The 18,939-nt window shown below is 36.8% G+C and overlaps 1 protein-coding gene across 6 annotated transcripts in view; it reads right to left on the reverse strand.

Annotated features, from left to right (window-relative positions):
- The window catches only part of LOC307187647 (CD302 antigen), a 128,857-nt gene that overhangs the window by 35,194 nt on the left and 74,724 nt on the right, over positions 1-18,939 (reverse strand). For 4 of the 6 annotated variants that reach the window (XM_079924023.1, XM_079924020.1, XM_079924017.1 and 1 more), the window contains 6 exons: positions 17,808-18,002; positions 14,939-15,165; positions 13,217-13,385; positions 9,433-9,582; positions 2,966-3,088; positions 1,311-1,478 (listed from right to left, as the gene is read on the reverse strand). In XM_079924023.1, the coding sequence (XP_079780149.1) occupies positions 1,311-1,478; positions 2,966-3,088; positions 9,433-9,582; positions 13,217-13,385; positions 14,939-15,165; positions 17,808-18,002 (1,032 nt within the window). The remainder of the gene's footprint in view (positions 1-1,310; positions 1,479-2,965; positions 3,089-9,432; positions 9,583-13,216; positions 13,386-14,938; positions 15,166-17,807; positions 18,003-18,939) is intronic. The other 2 variants (XM_079924019.1, XM_079924018.1) reach the window with 2 other exon arrangements.

Below are 18,939 nucleotides of genomic sequence, written 5' to 3' on the forward strand. Positions count from 1 at the left end.
ATTTCAAACACTGTCCCAGGCCCCTGTCTACATGCTGTCGAGATGGACTCATTTTTTCCCATGGCTTTAATACCGTCTCTATGCTGACCTCCCTTCTCTCTCCTACGTCCAAAGGCACACACCGCACATGCCATGTGGATAGCTCATCTCCACATGGATAGTTCAAAATGCCAAAACAGAACTCTTGGTTTATACCACTCTAACCCTGCTCCCCCCCAAATCTTTTAGTCACTCTCCATTCCACTCAGAATGGAACCTGAACTCTTGACTCGGGATTCCAAAGCCCTAAGTGTCTGGCACCTGTCTACTTGGCAGCTCTTCCCTGAGGCCACAGCAGGTTGTTCTGTCTCAGGCTCTCTGCTCCAGCTGGCACCTCTGCCTGCTATGACTCCTACCCTGGTTCCCAAGGCCTTTCCGATCTCAGCTTCAATATCTCCTGCTCTAAGATGTCTTCTCTGATAACCTGATCTAGAGTAGTCAACCTCCTAGTCTCCATTATATAGAGTTTATAACTATTTGATATTTTCCTCTCTTTTAAAAATAGACCTGCTTGGTTACTTATTATGTCTTCCCCTATTAGATTGTAAGCTCTGTGAGAAAAGGAATCTTATCTGTCTTGTACATGGGTAACAGCTCCACACATAAAACAGATAATCTAAATATTTGCTGAATCAATGCATAAATATATAGATACTGGTCACCTAGAATTAGGGTTTTATTTTTAATATTTGTACACCAAACTGAACATTTTATGCTAATCTTTAAAAATGTTGATGTGAAAATTTTAGAGCTTATTAAGATTTTTGTGGTTATTTTATGTATCAGTTATGATGAAATGGAAGTTCAAGTTATGATTTCCTATAGATACTCAGGACATTTTAAGTAATTAAATAGTTTTGCATTGTTCTTAATTATGAGTTGTATGGGAATGAGGAGAAAGGAAACACACTGCAGAATTAGACCTTTGAGTTTTTACATGTTTGAACTATGGAATAAAATACATCTTAACATTTTCATAGAAACAACCTCCCTAATACTCTGGCAGCTTCCATTTTTCTTAGGAAAGAATATACAAAGTTTGGACAGTTTAGCACTTTCCTCTGGGAGTCCTAGACATCTTTTGCATTTACTGTAATTTGTAATCTATCTATTTTTCTGAGGAAAAGAATCTATGAGTTAAGATTGTTTGGATATACTCTAAGGACTAAGTACTTTAGGACAAAGTACAAAACTTTGCACATAACTGAATTGTACAATTATTTCCTGACCTATTTTGCAAAGTGTTCCTTAAGGACAGGTTACATACTTACCCAAGGGAGCTCTGCAGACAACTCTTCCATAGCCACGTGAACATTCAACTTTTATCCAAGTTTCATTTGAAGCTAACAAAATGCTACATTGTCCACTGCCACTCTTAAATTTATTTGCCCATTTGACAAATGTCACTTTTGATCCATCTAACCAATTCCAGGACTGATCTAAAGAAAGAAATTAAGTATAACTATGTTTATTGCAACTAAATTACTAAGGTTAAAAGGTGCATGGCTCATATAATTTATTTCCTTAGAACTGTGCTGTGCCACTATTTTAAAATGAAATTTATTGAAAGTGAAAAAATTAAAATCAGTCCATCACCTGCACTTGCCACATTTCAAGTGTTCAATAGCCATATATGGCTAGTGATTACTACGTTGGACAGAGAAGATATAGAACAATTTCATCTTTGCAGAAAGTTCTGTTAGACAGCACTGATGTAGAATATGGTGCTTTGATTAAAGTGCAGAATGCCTGTACATTTACTGTGTGACGGATAGACTTCTAAAGACCTGTATCCCTTTTCTCTTGCTCTCCGCCCCCCTCCCCCATTAAAAATCATTCCCAGTGTGCTGTTGGGCGAGGAAAGGTACAGCGGGGTCCAAGAAGGCCTCCTCACCATGACTCCATTTTTGCTTTCCAGCTGAGGTTGCACCACCTTGTGGTGATAGTATAAACACAATTTATAATTCATTTAGATGGCCAACTTTGAATTCACTGACTTTTTGACACATACTTAATATTTTGGAATTCACATTTTAATTATTTAGAATTCAAATTTGCATAAAATGTGAAGCAGACTTCCTATTCTTCTATCAAATTTGTACTCTTCATTCTTTACCAATTCCAAGTGCATTGAAACCCTCTATCTATTACGCCTTATTGAAAAACTCTTCCACAAACCTTTTTGAACCAAATTTCTGCCATTTTACTAAGCTAGTATGAAAAAAAAATCACCATTAAGACTTAATTTAGGGCTTCCCTGGTGGTGCAGTGGTTGAGAGTCCACCTGTCAATGCAGGGGACACGGGTTCGTGCCCCGGTCCGGGAAGATCCCACATGCCGTGGAGCGGCTAGGCCCGTGAGCCATGGCCCCTGAGCCTGCACGTCCGGAGCCTGTGCTCCGCAACGGGAGAGGCCACAACAGTGAGAGGCCTGCGTACAGAAAAAAAAAAAAAACCAACCAAACAAACAAAAACAAACAAACAAAATACTTAATTTAGCTCTATGGTAAAAAACGTTCCAAGAGGGAAGGGAACAACAGGAAGAGAACTTCTGAATAACAGTTAAAAGCTACAAAAACACTGTGTGATAGACACTAGAAATCTAAGGGTTCCTGGTGGGGGACACGAGGGACACAGATATTGCCACAGGAGAAAAACAAATTCTGTTGACCCAAGTATCTTAAGCCTCTAAAACAATTCCAGTTGAGTTAACCTGATTTTCTATTTCATTAGTGTTTCCATCATTACTAATGTCACCTGTTTATTCATTAGGAGTTTATGAGCCTCTAAAACAGCAGATCTAGTTTATTCATCACCAAGAAGCATTCGAATTAGCCACCACTTGACATTCTTTAGTGAGGCTGACTTGGTATTTAGGACAAGTTAGAACTCTCTTTGCACACTGTACATACAGATATGTCATTTACCGGCAGAAAGTTGAGATAATCCAAGCCAAACTCTCATGGTGATGTTATTATTTTCCCTCATCAGTCTGCTCACAAATTTATTCTCATCTTCATCCTTTATGGTAACGATAGTTGCAGAATGATCTGTTGAAGGAAAACAAACCCCAAACCAATTAGCTTTATGCAAACTAGGGAAGCGGTTTATTCTCAACCAGCCATTTGAAAAAAACTATCATGATCAAGATCACGAAGATATTCAAACTTGACATGGAATGTTCTTAAAATCTGATATTTATTTCAGATTTTTAAAAATATAACATTAATAGCTTCTAAAAAAGTTAGTAATGTTCTAGATTGAAACTTTGCATATAGAAATTTTACATTTCCTCAAAATGTTTACCTGGTAATATTTTTGGATCTTGGAACTACGTAACCAGTGAGACCTTTCTGTATAAACAGCAAGTCATAAGAATGGGGTATGTAATGGTAGAAGTCTGTGCTCCCCTATAGACTTTCAATACTCTCTCCTCAACAACCAGTTCTGTATAATAACTCAGCTTTAACTTTGCTTCTGTTAAAATGAAAGCAAATAGGTTTGGGATGTCAGAGAGCATTGGCCTTCCTTTTAATATTATTTTATACATAAGAGTACTTGGTCATCCATTGTAAGTTCCTAAATATAGTATGGCACTGAATGAGTGAGTATTCTTGAAGTTTGAGAGGTTGCCCTAAACCCACAGAGATAACAGTGCTATCACCAGCATCAGGCAACGGATAGAAACAAAATAATAACTAGACTTGGAAATCCATCCTAAATGGAATCAAATAGTCTTCAACCCAAACAAGCTTACCCATACTTGAACTAAAGCATTTCTTTTGTGGTGTGAAGTATTTAAAGAAGGGCAAAGGAAAGGCTTTTCTCCTCTACAGATCACCACAGTGTGCAGGTACTTTACCTTGTTTAATACTACGTAATCCTGTAGAAAAGGTATTATCACTATTTTACAGATGTAGAAATGGAGGGGCAAGAAGATTAAGGAAGTTTGTCAGACTTTCATAGCTAGACAGCTTTAGAAATAGAAAGTCAATCTCAATCTTTCTAATGATAAGAGTAGTTACGAATGCTCTCCATTTGCAGAGCTCTGTGATAAATTAGCACACATTATCCCATTTCATTCATTCCTATAACAACCCAACCTTTACCCAAACTTTGAAGTGAGTACTATTTTCATTCTCATTGTTCAGAGGAGAAAGAGAAACAATTACGTAGCTTCCACAATATCATTCAGCTTAGTTAGTATGGAAGCTGGGATTTGAACCCAGACCTGTCTCCAAGACTTAAGTGCTTAAACCCTACACTACAATGACAGTAAACCTTTTTTTCTCCTTTAGGAGCAAAAGGCTTCTGACTTTCAGAACATGTATATAGAGCTCAAAATAGTTCCTATCACGTGTAACATGTATAACACACAACAGTTCCCACACAAAAGTTTCCATCATGTAGTTAAGCAGTAACAAGGAGATTTTTAAATCAGTAAAGTGTCTCCACAAGTTAGTAAAATAAATAAGATAAATGTCATCTGCCTGCTTAAACTGAGACCCAAGGATGCAGGTACTTGAAATACTCTAGGTGGTCTCCCTAGAAGTCATTTCACAGTTTGACTACCCGCCAAGTTTCTCATGGGAGGGAGCCAATCATTGCTGCTCTTTCATTTTAGTTAAATCTGAAGACAAAAAGTCCTGTCCCTTATAGTGTTCAGAGGTGTGGGCCATCCCTTTTGCAGAATGGATGAACAACCCATACTTCTTAGACTTTGTTACCCTGGTCAGGCTAAGCTTACTTATTAATGACTAGGTAATGAAAAATCTACAATTTTGCATTTACTACTTAACCAACTTTACAAAAAATCAGCTTCTTAATCCTTTCATTTAAGCATATCTAGCTATATTTAAAACAGTTTCATTTGTCAGTATTTTCACATATTAGTTTACTTAGCAATTTTTTTGGTTTTGTTTTGTTTGTATGTTTGTTTGTTTTTGCAGTACACGGGTCTCTCACTGTTCTGGCCTCTCCTGTTGAGGAGCACAGGCTCCGGACGCGCAGGCTCAGCGGCCATGGCTCACGGGCCCAGCCGCTCCACAGCATGTGGGATCTTCCTGGACCAGGGCACGAACCTGTGTCCCCTGCATTGGCAGGCAGACTCTCAACCACTGCGCCACCAGGGAAGCCCGATCATTTTTTTTTTTAACATCTTTATTGGAGCATAATTGCTTTGCAATGTTGTGTTAGTTTCTGCTGTATAACAAAGTGAATCAGCTATATGCATACGTATATACCCTCCCTCTTGCGTCTCCCTCCCACCCTCCCTATCCGACCCCTCTAGGAGGTCACAAAGCACCGAGCTGATCTCCCTGTGCTATGCGGCTGCTTCCCGCTAGCTATCTATTTTACATTTGGTAGTGTATTTATGTCAATATTACTCTCTCACCTCATCTCAGCTTACCCTTCCCCCTTCCCAGGGTCCTCAAGTCCATTCTCTACATCTGCGTCTTTATTCCTGTCCTGACCCTAGGTTCGTCAGACCATTTTTTTTTTAGATTCCATATATGTGTGTTAGCATACGGTATTTGCTTTTCTCTGACTTACTTCACTCTGTTTCACAGACTCTAGGTCCATCCACCTCACTACAAATAACTCAATTTTGTTTCCTTTTATGGCTGAGTAATATTCCATTGTATATATATGCCACATCTTCTTTATACATTCATCTGTCAGTGGAGACTTAGGTTGCTTCCATGTCCTGGCTATTGCAAATAGAGCTGCAGTGAACACTGCGGTACATGAGTCTTTTTGAATTATGGTTTTCTCAGTGTATATGCCCAGTAGTGGGCTTGCTGGGTCATATGGTAGCAATATTTTTAGTTTTTTAAGGAACCTCCATATTGTTCTCCATAGTGCTGTATCAATATACATTCCCACCAACAGTGCAACAGGGTTCCCTTTACTCCACACCCTCTCCAGCATTGTTTGTAGACTTTTTGACCAGTGTGAGGTGATACCTCATTGTAGTTTTCATTTGCATTTCTCTAATGATTAGTGATATTGAGCATCCTTTCATGTGTTTGTTGGCAATCTGATTATCTTCTTTGGGGAAATGTCTATTTAGGTCTTCTGCCCATTTTTGGATTGGGTTGTTTGCTTTTTTGATATTGAGCTGCATGAGCTGCTTGTATATTTTGGAGATTAATCCTTTGTCAGTTGCTTCGTTTGCAAATATTTTCTCCCATTTTAAGGGTTGTCTTTTCGTCTCGTTTATGGTTTCCTTTGCTGTGCAAAAGCTTTTAAGTTTCATTAGGTTCCATTTGTTTATTTTTGTTTTAATTTCCATTTCTCTCAGAGGTGGGTCAAAAAGGATCTTGCTGTGATTTATGTCATAGAGTGTTCTGCCTATGTTTTCCTCTAAGAGTTTTATAGTGTCAGGTCTTACATTTAGGTTTTTAATCCATTTTGAGTTTATTTTTGTGTATGGTGTTAGGGAGTGTTCTAATTTCATTCTTTGACATGTAGCTGTCCAGTTTTCCCAGCACCACTTGTTGAACAGGCTGTCTTTTCTCCATTGTATATTCTTGCCTCCTTTATAAAAAAATAAGGTGACCATATGTGCGTGGGTTTATCTCTGGGTTTTCTATCCTATTGCATTGATCTATATTTCTTTTTTGTGCCAGTACCATACTGTCTTGATTATTGTAGCTTTGTAGTATAGTCTGAAGTCTGGGAGCCTGATTCCTCCAGCTCCATTTTTCTTTTTCAGGATTCCTTTGGCTATTTGGGGTCTTTTGTGTTTCCATACAAATTGTGAATTTTTTGTTCTACTTCTGTGAAAAATGCCATTGGTAGTTTGATAGGGATTGCACTGAATCTGTAGATTGCTTTGGGTAGTATAGTCATTTTCACAATGTTGACTCTTCCAATCCAAGAACATGGTATATCTCTCCATCTATTTGTATCATCTTTAATTTCTTTCATCAGTGTCTTATAATTTTCTGCATACAGGTCTTTTGTCTCCTTAGGTAGGTTTATTCCTAGGTATTTTATTCTTTTTGTTGCAATGGTAAATTAATTTAATTTCACTTTCAGAATTTTCATCATTAGTGTATAGGAATGCAAGAGATTTCTGTGCATTAATTTTGTATCCTGCTACTTTACCAAATTCATTGATTAGCTCTAGTACTTTTCTGGTAGCATCTTTAGGATTCTCTATGTATAGTATCATGTCATATGCAAACAGTGACAGCTTTACTTCTTCTTTTCTGATTTGGATTCCTTTTATTTCTTTTTCTTCCTGATTGCCATGGCTAAAACTTCCAAAACTATGTTGAATAACAGTGGTGAGAGTGGGCAGCCTTGTCTTGTTCCTGATCTTAGAGGAAGTGTTTTCAGTTTTTCACCACTGAAAATGATGTTGGCTGTGGGTTTGTCATATATGGCCTTTATGTCATATATGTTAAGGTAGCTTCCCTCTATGCCTACTTTCTGGAGAGCCTTTATCATAAATGGGTGAATTTTGTCAAAAGCTTTTTCTGCATCAATTGAGATGATCATATGGTTTTTCTCCTTCAATTTGTTAATATGATGTATCACATTGATTGATTTGCATATACTGAAGAATCTTTGCATTCCTGGGATAAACCCCACTTGATCATGGTGTATGATCCTTTTAATGTGCTGTTGGATTCTGTTTGCTAGTATTTTGTTGAGGATTTTTGCATCAATGTTCATCAGTGATATTGGCCTGTAGTTTTCTTTTTTTGTGTCATCTTTGTCTGGTTTTGGTATCAGGGTGATGGTGGCCTCGTAGAATGAGTTTGGGAATGTTCTTCCCTCTGCTATATTTTGGAAGAGTTTGAGAAGGATAGGTGTTAGCTCTTTTCTAAATGTTTGATAGAATTCGCCTGTAAAGCCATCTGGTCCTGGGCTTTTGTTTGTTGGAAGATTTTTAATCACAGTCTCAATTTCATTGCTTGTGATTGGTATGTTTATATTTTCTATTTCTTCCTGGTTCAGTCTTGGAAGCTTGTGCTTTTCCAGGAATTTGTCCATTTCTTCCAGGTTGTACATTTTATTGGCATGTAGTTGCTTGTAGTAATCTCTCATGATCCTTCGTATTTCTGCAGTGTGAGTTGTTACTTCTCCTTTTTCAGTTCTAATTCTGTTGACTTGAGTCTTCTCCCTTTTTTTCTTGATGAGTCTGGCTAATGCTTTATCAATTTTGTTTATCTTCTCAAAGAACTAGCTTTTAGTTTTATTAATCTTTGCTATTGTTTCCTTCATTTCTTTTTATTTTTGATCTGATCTTTGTGATTTCTTTCCTTCTGCTACCTTTGGGGTTTTTTTGTTCTTCTTTCTCTAATTGCTTTAGGTGTAAGGTTAGGTTGTTCATTTGAGATTTTTTTTTGCTTCTTGAGGTAAGACTGTATTGCTATGAACTTCCCTCTTAGAAATGCTTTTGCTTCATCCTGTAGGTTTTGGGCTGTCATATTTTCATTGTCACGTATTTCTAGGTATTTTTTGATTTCCTCTTTGATTTCTTCAGTGATCTCTTCTTTATTTAGTAGCATATTGTTTAGCCTCCATGTGTTTGTATTTTTTACAGCTTTCTTCCTGTAATTGATATCTAGCCTCATAGCGTTGTGGTCAGAAAAGATACTTGATATGATTGCAATTTTCTTAAATTTACCAAGGCTTGATTTGTGACCCAAGGTATGCTCTAACCTGGAGAATGTTCCATGAGCACTTGAGAAGAAAGTGTATTCTGTTGTTTTTGGATGGAATGTCCTACAAATATCAATTAAGTCCATCTTGTTTAATGTGTCATTTAAAGCTTGTGTTTCCTTATTTATTTTCATTTTGGATGATCTGTCCATTGGTGAAAGTGGGGTGTTAATGTCCCCTACTATTATTGTGTTACTGTCGATTTCCCCTTTTATGGCTGTTAGCATTTGCCTTATATATTGATGTGCTCCTATGTTGGGTGCATAAATATTTATAATTGTTATATCTTCTTGGATTAATCCCTTGATCCTTATGTAGTGTCCTTCTTTGTCTCTTGCAATAGTCTTTATTTTAAAGTCTATTTTGTCTGATATGAGAATTGCTACTTCAGCTTTCTTTTGATTTGCATTTGCATGGAATATCTTTTTCCATCCCCTCACTTTCAGTCTGTATGTGTCCCTAGGTCTGACAGTGATCTTTTTTTTTTTGACACTGATCATTTTTAATGGCTATTTCAATATTACATTGAGCTCATATATCATAAAATACTTACCCATTTCCCCACCACTTGGCAATTGGGTAATAATGCTATTATAATTAGTGAGTGCTTTAGAAATATTTTCAAAAACATAATCTTTGTTTTAAAGGGTTTCGTTAAGAAAAATTCCAATGATTAAATTACTGAGTCAAAGAAAGTCAACACATTTTAACTTACCAAGCTCCGAACAAAACCGTCTGGCTTCTGAGAAACTGTGCAATGCCTGATCAGATGTGTAACAGTGGTCCCTGTACTGAATCCACTGTGACTTATTCCCTTTTACTGCTGGACATCTTGATGAGTATGTATGAGAGGACACCTCTTTAGCTGTAAAAATGTTAGACATAACTGTGAAAATGCACAGAAAAAAATGACTGACTTTTAAAATCTCATTAAATGTCACTGACACTGTGGTTGACACTGTGGTTCCTGCGGGTAAGAAGCATTCAACTCAATACACATCGGAGAGAGCTACAGCCCACACTTGCATTCTTGTTAGTTTTTGGGATACCATTTTTAAAACTGAGAATACAAAGGAAAGTACTTAGCCCTCTAAGATGAATTTAGACTAAAGTAAAAACAGTTGGAAAGACAGACTAGGAGAAGAAGAAAAGACAGCCTGGGTAGACCTGTAACTACTTTGAAATAATAATTAAAATTCTTTATTTCTTTGGATTCCTTTTTATAGTAATAATAAAAACGTAGTTGTACCTTGCCACAAAAAAAAAAAATCACACCCACAAGTGAAAATTTGGTAATTTGTTTACAAAGCACAACAGATCAGCACAGCAAAATCTGTCTCAAACAAAAGAAGTGTAGCTTCGCAGCTCTTAACAATTCCCCTTGTTTCCATTTAAACTCTTTAATTTTTAATTGTGCTGTGTAACACAAGAAGCCTGTGTAATGAAGCCTGTACCCCTTAAGACCATTGTTAATTCCAACAGAAGAGAGTATGAGAACTGGAAAGTAAATTGCTGGCATCCTGTTGGTGGGGTACAGATTATCTGAATCAAATATCTGACCTCGTATGGCCAGTAATCTCAACCCAAACCATTTTTCTGTATGCATTATGTATGGTCTGCATATCCTTCAGTCACTGAAGGCCTCTTCTGCTTTTTTATCCTTGTCACAGTTTGGTAGAATTCTTTTTATTTATGATCCCTGTGATTCCAGAAGAATGGCTGCTGTCCTTTCCTTCTTCATCAAGAGACTTCAGGATGGCTCTCCATTCCTCCTTCTGCTTCTCTATCCTCTGTTTCTCCACCTGGGCTTGTTCTTTTCTGAAATCTAGTTATTTGATTGGCTTCTGCCTCCATACTTCCCACTAATGCCACTAGTTTGTGTTCTAAGTCTTCCTTCAGTTTGACAATTGATTACTCCTGGGTAAGTTTCCTAGTTGCAGATGACGTTTGGTCATCTGCAAATTCATCTGCAAAGTGTGTAAGACTTGTGACAATTCTTCATTAATGCTGCTGGAGGAGGAAGACGGTATTAGCAAGCTCTTGATTCTACCACATTGTGAATATAGTTTCTTTGCCAAAAATATACAGCTGACTACTCCTTCATTGCACAGGCAGTAATGTGTGTTGCTTCATTAGATGCAAAACATGTTGAACATTGGCTACCAATGCATGGCTAGGACAAGTGGACTTTTATGAATGGGCTGGCTTAAAAAAAATTCTTCTTACACTGGGAACATATGGAAATGCCTTATCTTCAAAGTCTGTTTGTTTCTAGTCCAGGCTGCAACTGGGCTGTTTTAGACTGCATACATTTTCTTTCCTCACTGTTCTTCATGAAGTTTTGCTTCCAACTCTTGCACTGTGGTAAGTTTGTTATATTCCTCTCAAGAAGATTCAACTTTTTTGAAAGGGGTAAAATACACGCAACATAAAATTTACCACTGTAACTATTTTTAACTGTACCGTTCAGTGGCATTAAGTACATTCACATTATTGTGCAAACATCACCACCATCCACCTCCAAAATTTTTTCATCTTGCAAAATTGAAACTTTGTTCCCATTAAATAATAACTCCTCATTCCTCCCTCCTCCCCGCAACCACCATTCTACTTTACGTCCCTGTGAATTTGGCAACTCTATGTACCTCATATAAGTGGAATCATACAGTATTTGTCCTTTTGTGACTGGCTTATTTCACTAAGCATAATGTTAATGTCTTCAAGGTTCATCCATGTTGCATTATGTGTCATAATTTCCTTTCTTTTTAAGGCTGAACAATATTCCACAGGATGTACACAGCACATTTTGCTTATCCATTCATCTATCAATGGACACTTGAGTTGCTTCTACCTTTTGGCTATTGTGAATAGTGCTGCTGTGAACATGGTTTTACAAATATCTGTTCGAGTCCCTGTTTTCACTTGTTTTGGGTACATACCCAGATGTGGGATCGCTGGATCATACAGTAATTCTATGTTAAATTTTTTGAGGAGTCATCATACCATTTTCTACAGTGGCTACATACCATTTCACATTCCCACCAGCAATGCACAAGGGTTCCAATTTCTCCACATCCTCACCAGTACTTGTTATTTTCTTTTTAAGATCCAGTATAAGTTTGCACTTGTATTCGTTTCCCAGGGCTGCCATAATCAATTAGCACAAACTTGTTGACTTAAAACGACAGAAATTTATTCTCTCATAGTTCTGGAGACTACAAGTCTGAAAATAAGGTGTTAGCAGGGTTGGTTCTTTCTAGAGGCTCTGAGGAAGGATCTGTTTCATGCCTCTCTCCTAGCTTCTCGTGGTTGCTGGCAATCCTTGGCTTGTAGCTGCATCACTGCCATCTCTGCCTCTGTTATCAAATGGCCTTCTTCCTGTGTGTCTGAGTCTCTCCTCTTATAAGAACACCAGTCACTGGATTTAGGGGCCATCCTAATCCAGTATGACCTCATCGTAACTAACGACCTCTGTAAAGACTATTTCTAAATAAGGTCACATTCTGAGGTTCTGGGTGGACATGCATTTTGGGGAACACCATTCAACCCAGTACATCACTGAATTTGTGTTTGAGCTGTTTTCATTCTCCTTTATCCTATAAAGTCTGTTTCTCTAACACAGATGTCCTCTCCATTTCTACATACTTTATCATATTTCTCATGTATTTCAATTGTTTTTTCTAAAAGATTAAATTTATTTTCTATACCTAACAACTAAGATGTCAGTTCTTGATTGTGTCTTTATTCCTCATTCTCTATATCATTCTCCTTTTCTTGTATTCACTCGTATATCTAGATAAGGTGTTCACATTTTCTTCTGCTTAAATCCATTGAAATTCCAAATGTTAAATCTTCTCTTGAGGATTCTTCAGAACAGAAAATATGGTAAGCACTGAGAGAACCAGAAGCTTCAGATAACCACATGGCCACCATCTCGTGGCCTGCCCAGAGCGCCTCTGCAGCTTGTGTTGTAGGTTCTTGTGCTCTTCATCATGATTCATACTCCACCCACCAGGGACGACCCCAGGTCCAGTCCCTGATGGAAGGGGCTCTTTCCTTAGATTTTAACGATCCTATATGTTTGGAAAACATTTAGTTACACAAAACATTTCTTTACTATAGAAACTCTTTACTATAGAAACTTTCAGAGCCATCAATATGGTAAATCATAGAGGTATTTCCCAAATTTCTATGCTGTAGAACCCTTTTTTAAAAGAAGCATCTCAGCCTTTGAAAAACATTGCTAAGTGAAATTAAAATTCACAAATTCTAGAGTAAAACTCATCTAGTGACAGAACAATTGAAAGTCTTTGAGAACAAATTCCCTGAATGGGCATATCATATTTGTTTCTCTTCACAAAGTATCAAAAGTATTTTGATAGGACTTGTGAATAAACCTTATTTAAAATATACAAAAAGTTCCTTTGAGTATTTAATCATGTGCATAAAATAAATGTCACGTTTCAGTAAATATACAGTTATTTGAAATCAAGTCTTACATTTTGTAGGTTTATAACAAATAGCACCATCCTTAACAGAGTTGCATTTTTCATGTTTCCAAATTCCTTTTGGATCCAAGACAACACAATTTCCAGCAGATTTTTTATCTTTCCATGGGATGTAGTCAAAGGCACTGCCATCAGACCATTCAAAACTTGATTCACTTCCCTGTGTTAAGAATAATAGCGATAACTTGAATTCAGATGTATGACTTCAAAAAGAACATTAAGAAGAACATGCATGGAGAGAGAGGCATGGACATATATACACTAACAAACGTAAGGTAGATAGCTAGTGGGAAGCAGCCGCATAGCACAGTGATATCAGCTCGGTGCTTTGTGACCGCCTGGAGGGGTGGGATAGGGAGGGTGGGAGGGAGGGAGATGCAAGAGGGAAGAGATATGGGAACATATGTATATGTATAACTGATTCACTTTGTTATAAAGCAGAAACTAACACACCATTGTAAAGCAATTATACCCCAATAAAGATGTTAAAAAAAAAAAGAAGAACATGCATGCTATAAAAAATACAGGGATGGAGTGTTAATTATTTGCTTACAAGTATTGTAGATCTGGACCTACTTGTAAAATCAGGGATTTATTTTTGATGCATTGATCTGAGACATTTGCTCTGGCATAATTTAAATAGGACTTTAAAGTTAAAGACAGGGTTACTATATCTCTAGATTTGTTTTTTTTGTTTAAAGGATGAGTTTATATAACACTTGAAATTAGATGACATGCAAATGTCTTCCATTTGTCACAATTACAGATTTACAGTCTCAACCTTCACATTATTCTAAATATTGTCTTTTATGTTTCATAGTTTTGTGGTTTGTGTCTCTGGCTAGATTTTTTCATATTACAGAAGTCATCAACCAGCAGGGGTCTGGAAGAGAAAAATACTTCCCAAGAAACTCATACGGGAAGATTAGTTTTGACTTGTCCTCGATTCTATAATCCTAATTTGCCATCCTTTTATTTTCCCCACTTTGTTCTAAAGATTAGTTAAATTAAGCCTTCAATTCTAATCTCAATGGATGTCTATTTTTTGTATACTAGACATCATTATCAGTACATGAATATACTAATTAATAGGGTTCGAATAGTGGTACAAAAGATGTGTTTACCTGCAGAAAATTATTTTCAAATTAGTGTTAATTTCTAGGGGGAAAGTGGGGAGAAAATATACATCTATTAGTCCTAATGTTAAGAGTTTTACTTGGCACCTTATACAGTACAAATTTTGTGCTAATAATCCTCTATTAAGGAAAACATTATCACCCCAATTTTACAGATGAGGAAATAAGCTTGCAAAGGTTTAATAACTTGCTTGTGATCACCCAACATGTAAACAGAAGACCTGCCACTCGTATTGGAACTCAGGTTTTTCTGATCCTGTGCTATTCCCTTTTCACCAGCTCTCCAACTGGTCTATCCCAAATAGGTTACAGGGGTGTCGTTGAGACATTAATCTACTAAGCCCTTGGGATGGCTTGGCAGTGCCCAGGGCAGCTGCAGTCCTGGCCATTTGCCTAGATCACTCTATAAATATAATTTTCCATTTGCTCTATGTTGTGAAAAGATAGAAAGCACTATGGGATGCAAATGTAATCCGAGGACTTAATCTGATGTTATACTTTGAATTAATATCTTATGCTCAGATTTCCAGCCCTCTAACATATTTGGAAAATTTCTGGAAAACAAAACAAGACTTACATCGTGACTTGAGAGCCCAACCCATAGTGGAAATCCATCGCGCTTTACGATATCTTCCAGAAAAAGCTGGCCATTTTGGTCATGAACACTTGCCAAATGACCTCCACTTTGAGAACATGTATTTAATGCTTCATACCATGTTACCCTTTTTTGAATAACATTATAAATACCACCTTCATGTGGAATAAACCGTGGCAGAGTAGTATTATAGTCTTCCTTGTAGTCAACTGTAATATTTAAATTAAAAATGTTAGTGATTAAATTTAAATTATTCAAAATACATATTTTGGGTAAGGTTGGACATGCAATCATTTCAAAAGTTAAATAAAACTGGGGCATCCCTGGTGGCACAGTGGTTGAGAATCTGCCTGCCAATGCAGGGGACACGGGTTCGAGCCCTGGTCTGGGAAGATCCCACATGCCACGGAGCAACTGGGCCTGTGAGCCACAATTACTGAGCCTGCGCATCTGGAGCCTGTGCTCCACAACAACAGAGGCCGCGACAGTGAGAGGCCCGCGCACCGCGATGAAGAGTGGCCCCCGCTTGCCACAACCAGAGAAAGCCCAGGCACGGAAACGAAGACCCAACACAGCCAAAAATAAATCAATAAATCAATATTTAAAAAAAAAACTTCCTCCCCGAACCCTTGGATAGCCTTGATCAGATACTTTAAAAAATAAATAAAACTGGGCCTCTTATTAATAAGGGAGGTCAAATGCATACTTTCTCTTATAGCCACAGCATATATAATAGGCTCTTAACTATTACAATTGTCTGAGTGATTAAAAAAAGGGATAAACATTGTCTTTTATTTAAGGAGCTCACATATTAGTTGGGCACAGAAAACAACACCACCTGAAATGAGGGCAAAACAATTAACCACTAAAATATGTGTGACTGACTAGAGAAAGAAAGAGTCATCTGAATTAAGGGAGTCAGAAAACCTGCTTGATAAATTAGATCTCCAGACTTTAGATTAGATGAAATTAGGACCAAAAAGAAATAAGGTAACCAGAAAGTCAGCTAAAAACAAACAACAGTAATAACAAAACCACAATAATGGTATTTCAAAAGGACACAGAAGCCAAGTAAAAGAGCTACCAATGGCCAAATCTGAAACAATTTGAGCAAAATATTAAATAATATAGTCTATTAGATTATAACCCAAAGTATAAAATAAATAACCATGAGCCTGTGCTGATATAAATAAATGACGAAATAAATTTTTTTTAACGGGAGAGAATAGACAAATCTCCTGTGTAGAATTCCAAGTAACTTATATAGATACTTCCCACCTCAGGAAGATAGAGAATAACTCTCCATTCCACAAGTAAGGACTGAGTATGGTAACTTCCTTACAAAGAGTATGACATGGAAAGGGGGAAGAAGAGTAACTCTGCAGTGGAGAAAGCTAATGAACGTTACCTAGACCCAGGTGATCAAGGTTAAAATGAACAGTGGTAAGTAAGTCATGCTGACAGAATATACCCTTCACAGGATGTGATGAGAATGACATTTTACCTCTGTGTTTTTTTCCCTAAACCCCAAACCCATAACCCCAGTTTAATCATGAGAAAAACATCAGCCAACCCAAACTGAGGGACATTCTACAAAACACATGACCAGTGCTCCTTGAAATTGTCCAAAAAAGCAAGAAAATCTGAGAAACTATCACAGCTGAGAAGAACCTAGGAAGACATGAAGACCAAGTGTAACGCAGTATCCTGGATGAATTCCTGAACAGAAAACCAACATAAAGTAAAAACTAAGAAAATCTGAACAAGGTATGGACTTTAGGTAATAATAATTTACCAACATTGGTTTATTTGTTGTGACAAGTGTACCATACTAATGTTAGATGTCAACAACAGGGGAAACTGGTTATGGTATATATGGGAATTCTCTGTAGTATCTCTGTGACTTTTCTGTAAATATAAAACTATTCTAAAATGAAAATTTTATTTAGAAAGGAAAGAAAAAAGAAGGTAGAAGACATCATGACAGGAAAAAAAACCATAAATAAAGGTGCAAATGAGAATGGGTATACACTGTACATGGGACAGTGAAGAGATCAGCGTGACAGGAAAAGATACTTACTGAACCAAAAATGGGGAAAAAAATGGAGACTGAGAGAAAGCCTAGAATTTTAGAAGAGACTCTGGTTTCTAAAATGTCTCAAAAGCTTACATGAACTCAAAACAATTAATAATAGGGAATCCCTGGAGATTGTTGATGGAAATGGTGCATCAGAAAGTTATTCTGCAGGACTGTGAAGGGAGAAAATGGGCCTGGATGCAACTGTGATGGGCTCCATGTTAGCAGAGGACTTAGAGCAGAATGGCCATAGGAACAGTTTTTAAGCTGTGAAAATTTAAAAACTGACATGCATTTAAAAATACACGTATTTAAGGAATTAGGCAAGGTTGAGAGACATTCACTTTCGGCCTGTAATGTCAAAACTCTACCCAAACACACTTCCTTATTTATAGAAATCTTATCCAGCCTTCAAGGCCCAACCAAGTTTTTCCTCCTCCTCAGTACATTCTTTGTTTTCATTATTCCTGTTTTCATTGGTCTCTTTTGACTTCCCAACAAATGTAAGCCTGTACCAAATAACCTAAGACTAACCTGCATAAAACAGTGATAAACATTTAATGCTGTCTCCCCAACTACATTTTATTCCTTGAGATCAAGACCATGACACCAGGGAGTGTGTCTTTTCCTTCCTCTGTGACGTCTACAGCGCCTCTCATAGGACTGAATACAAGGGAGCCACTCAAAAAGTACAACTGCATGATTCCCGCTAGTGAAGCTAATGACTTTACATTCTCTTTCCCTGGAGTAGAAACCCTACATTAGCATACTTACCCATTTCAATTTTGCAAGCCAGAATGCTGTGCTGGTGAAAGTAAAGTATGTCTTCAACAACATTGAAGGTTTGAATATCCCAGAAACCATCAGTATTCAAGCCAGCAAAAAACTTGTCATTTTTTACAGCTGGTCTTCCTGATCTCCAGTGTGTATATGACAGCGTGGTCTTATCAGACCACATGAGAGAATTATCTAGAAAAGAAACACTTTTTTCTATGCTTAGAGATTAAATCAAGACTTGAGTTACACTTATGAGGTTAATATTTCAAACTCAACTAATTTTCTTTCTTCTTTCACCACCTTCTAAAAGGTTGTATAATTATGTGTATCCCTCTAAAATATTTTCTAACAGTAAACCATGCTTATTTTTAATATAGAAAGTACACATTATAAACATGAAAATTAATATTTATTTATCATTCTACCATCCTGAAATAACTTTACATTTTGTTATTTTTTTCATCCAATATTCATTTTTTCCTACATATATGTTTAATTGTAATGGAAATTAACACAATTATTTTATTTAAAAAATTAACATATATAAAACTAGTGATAGAAACCTCTTCTCTGGACCTAAACTGTGCACAATTTATGTCAATTGATTTTTGACAAGGGCGCCAAGACAATTCAATGGGGAAAGAATAGTTCCTGGGACAACAGGATATCTACATGCAAAAAAAGTGAAGTTGGACCTTCTCCTTTCACCATACAAAAAACTCAAAATTGATCACAGACCTATATGTAAGAGCTAAAACTATAAAACTCTTAGAAGAAAACACAGGAGTATGTCTTCACGAGCCTAGGATAGGCAAAGTCGATAGACACAAGTGATAAAATAAAAAATAGACAAACTGGGCTTCATTAAAATTTTTAAAGTTTTTGTGCTACAAATTATACTACCAAGAAAGTGATGAGAGAAAATATTTACAGATCATTTCTTTGACAAGGGACTTATATCCAGAATACATTAAAAAGTGCTTAAAACTCAGTAATAAAAAAGACAAATAATTTAAAAAATGGGAAAAGGATCAGAATATAGATTTCTCCAAAGATAACATACAAATAGTCAATAAGCACACGAAACGATGTTTAATATCATTAATCAATAGGGATATGAAATAAAAAC

Source organism: Stenella coeruleoalba (assembly GCF_951394435.1).
Source record: "Stenella coeruleoalba genome assembly, chromosome: 6".
Lineage (NCBI taxonomy): Eukaryota > Metazoa > Chordata > Mammalia > Artiodactyla > Delphinidae > Stenella > Stenella coeruleoalba.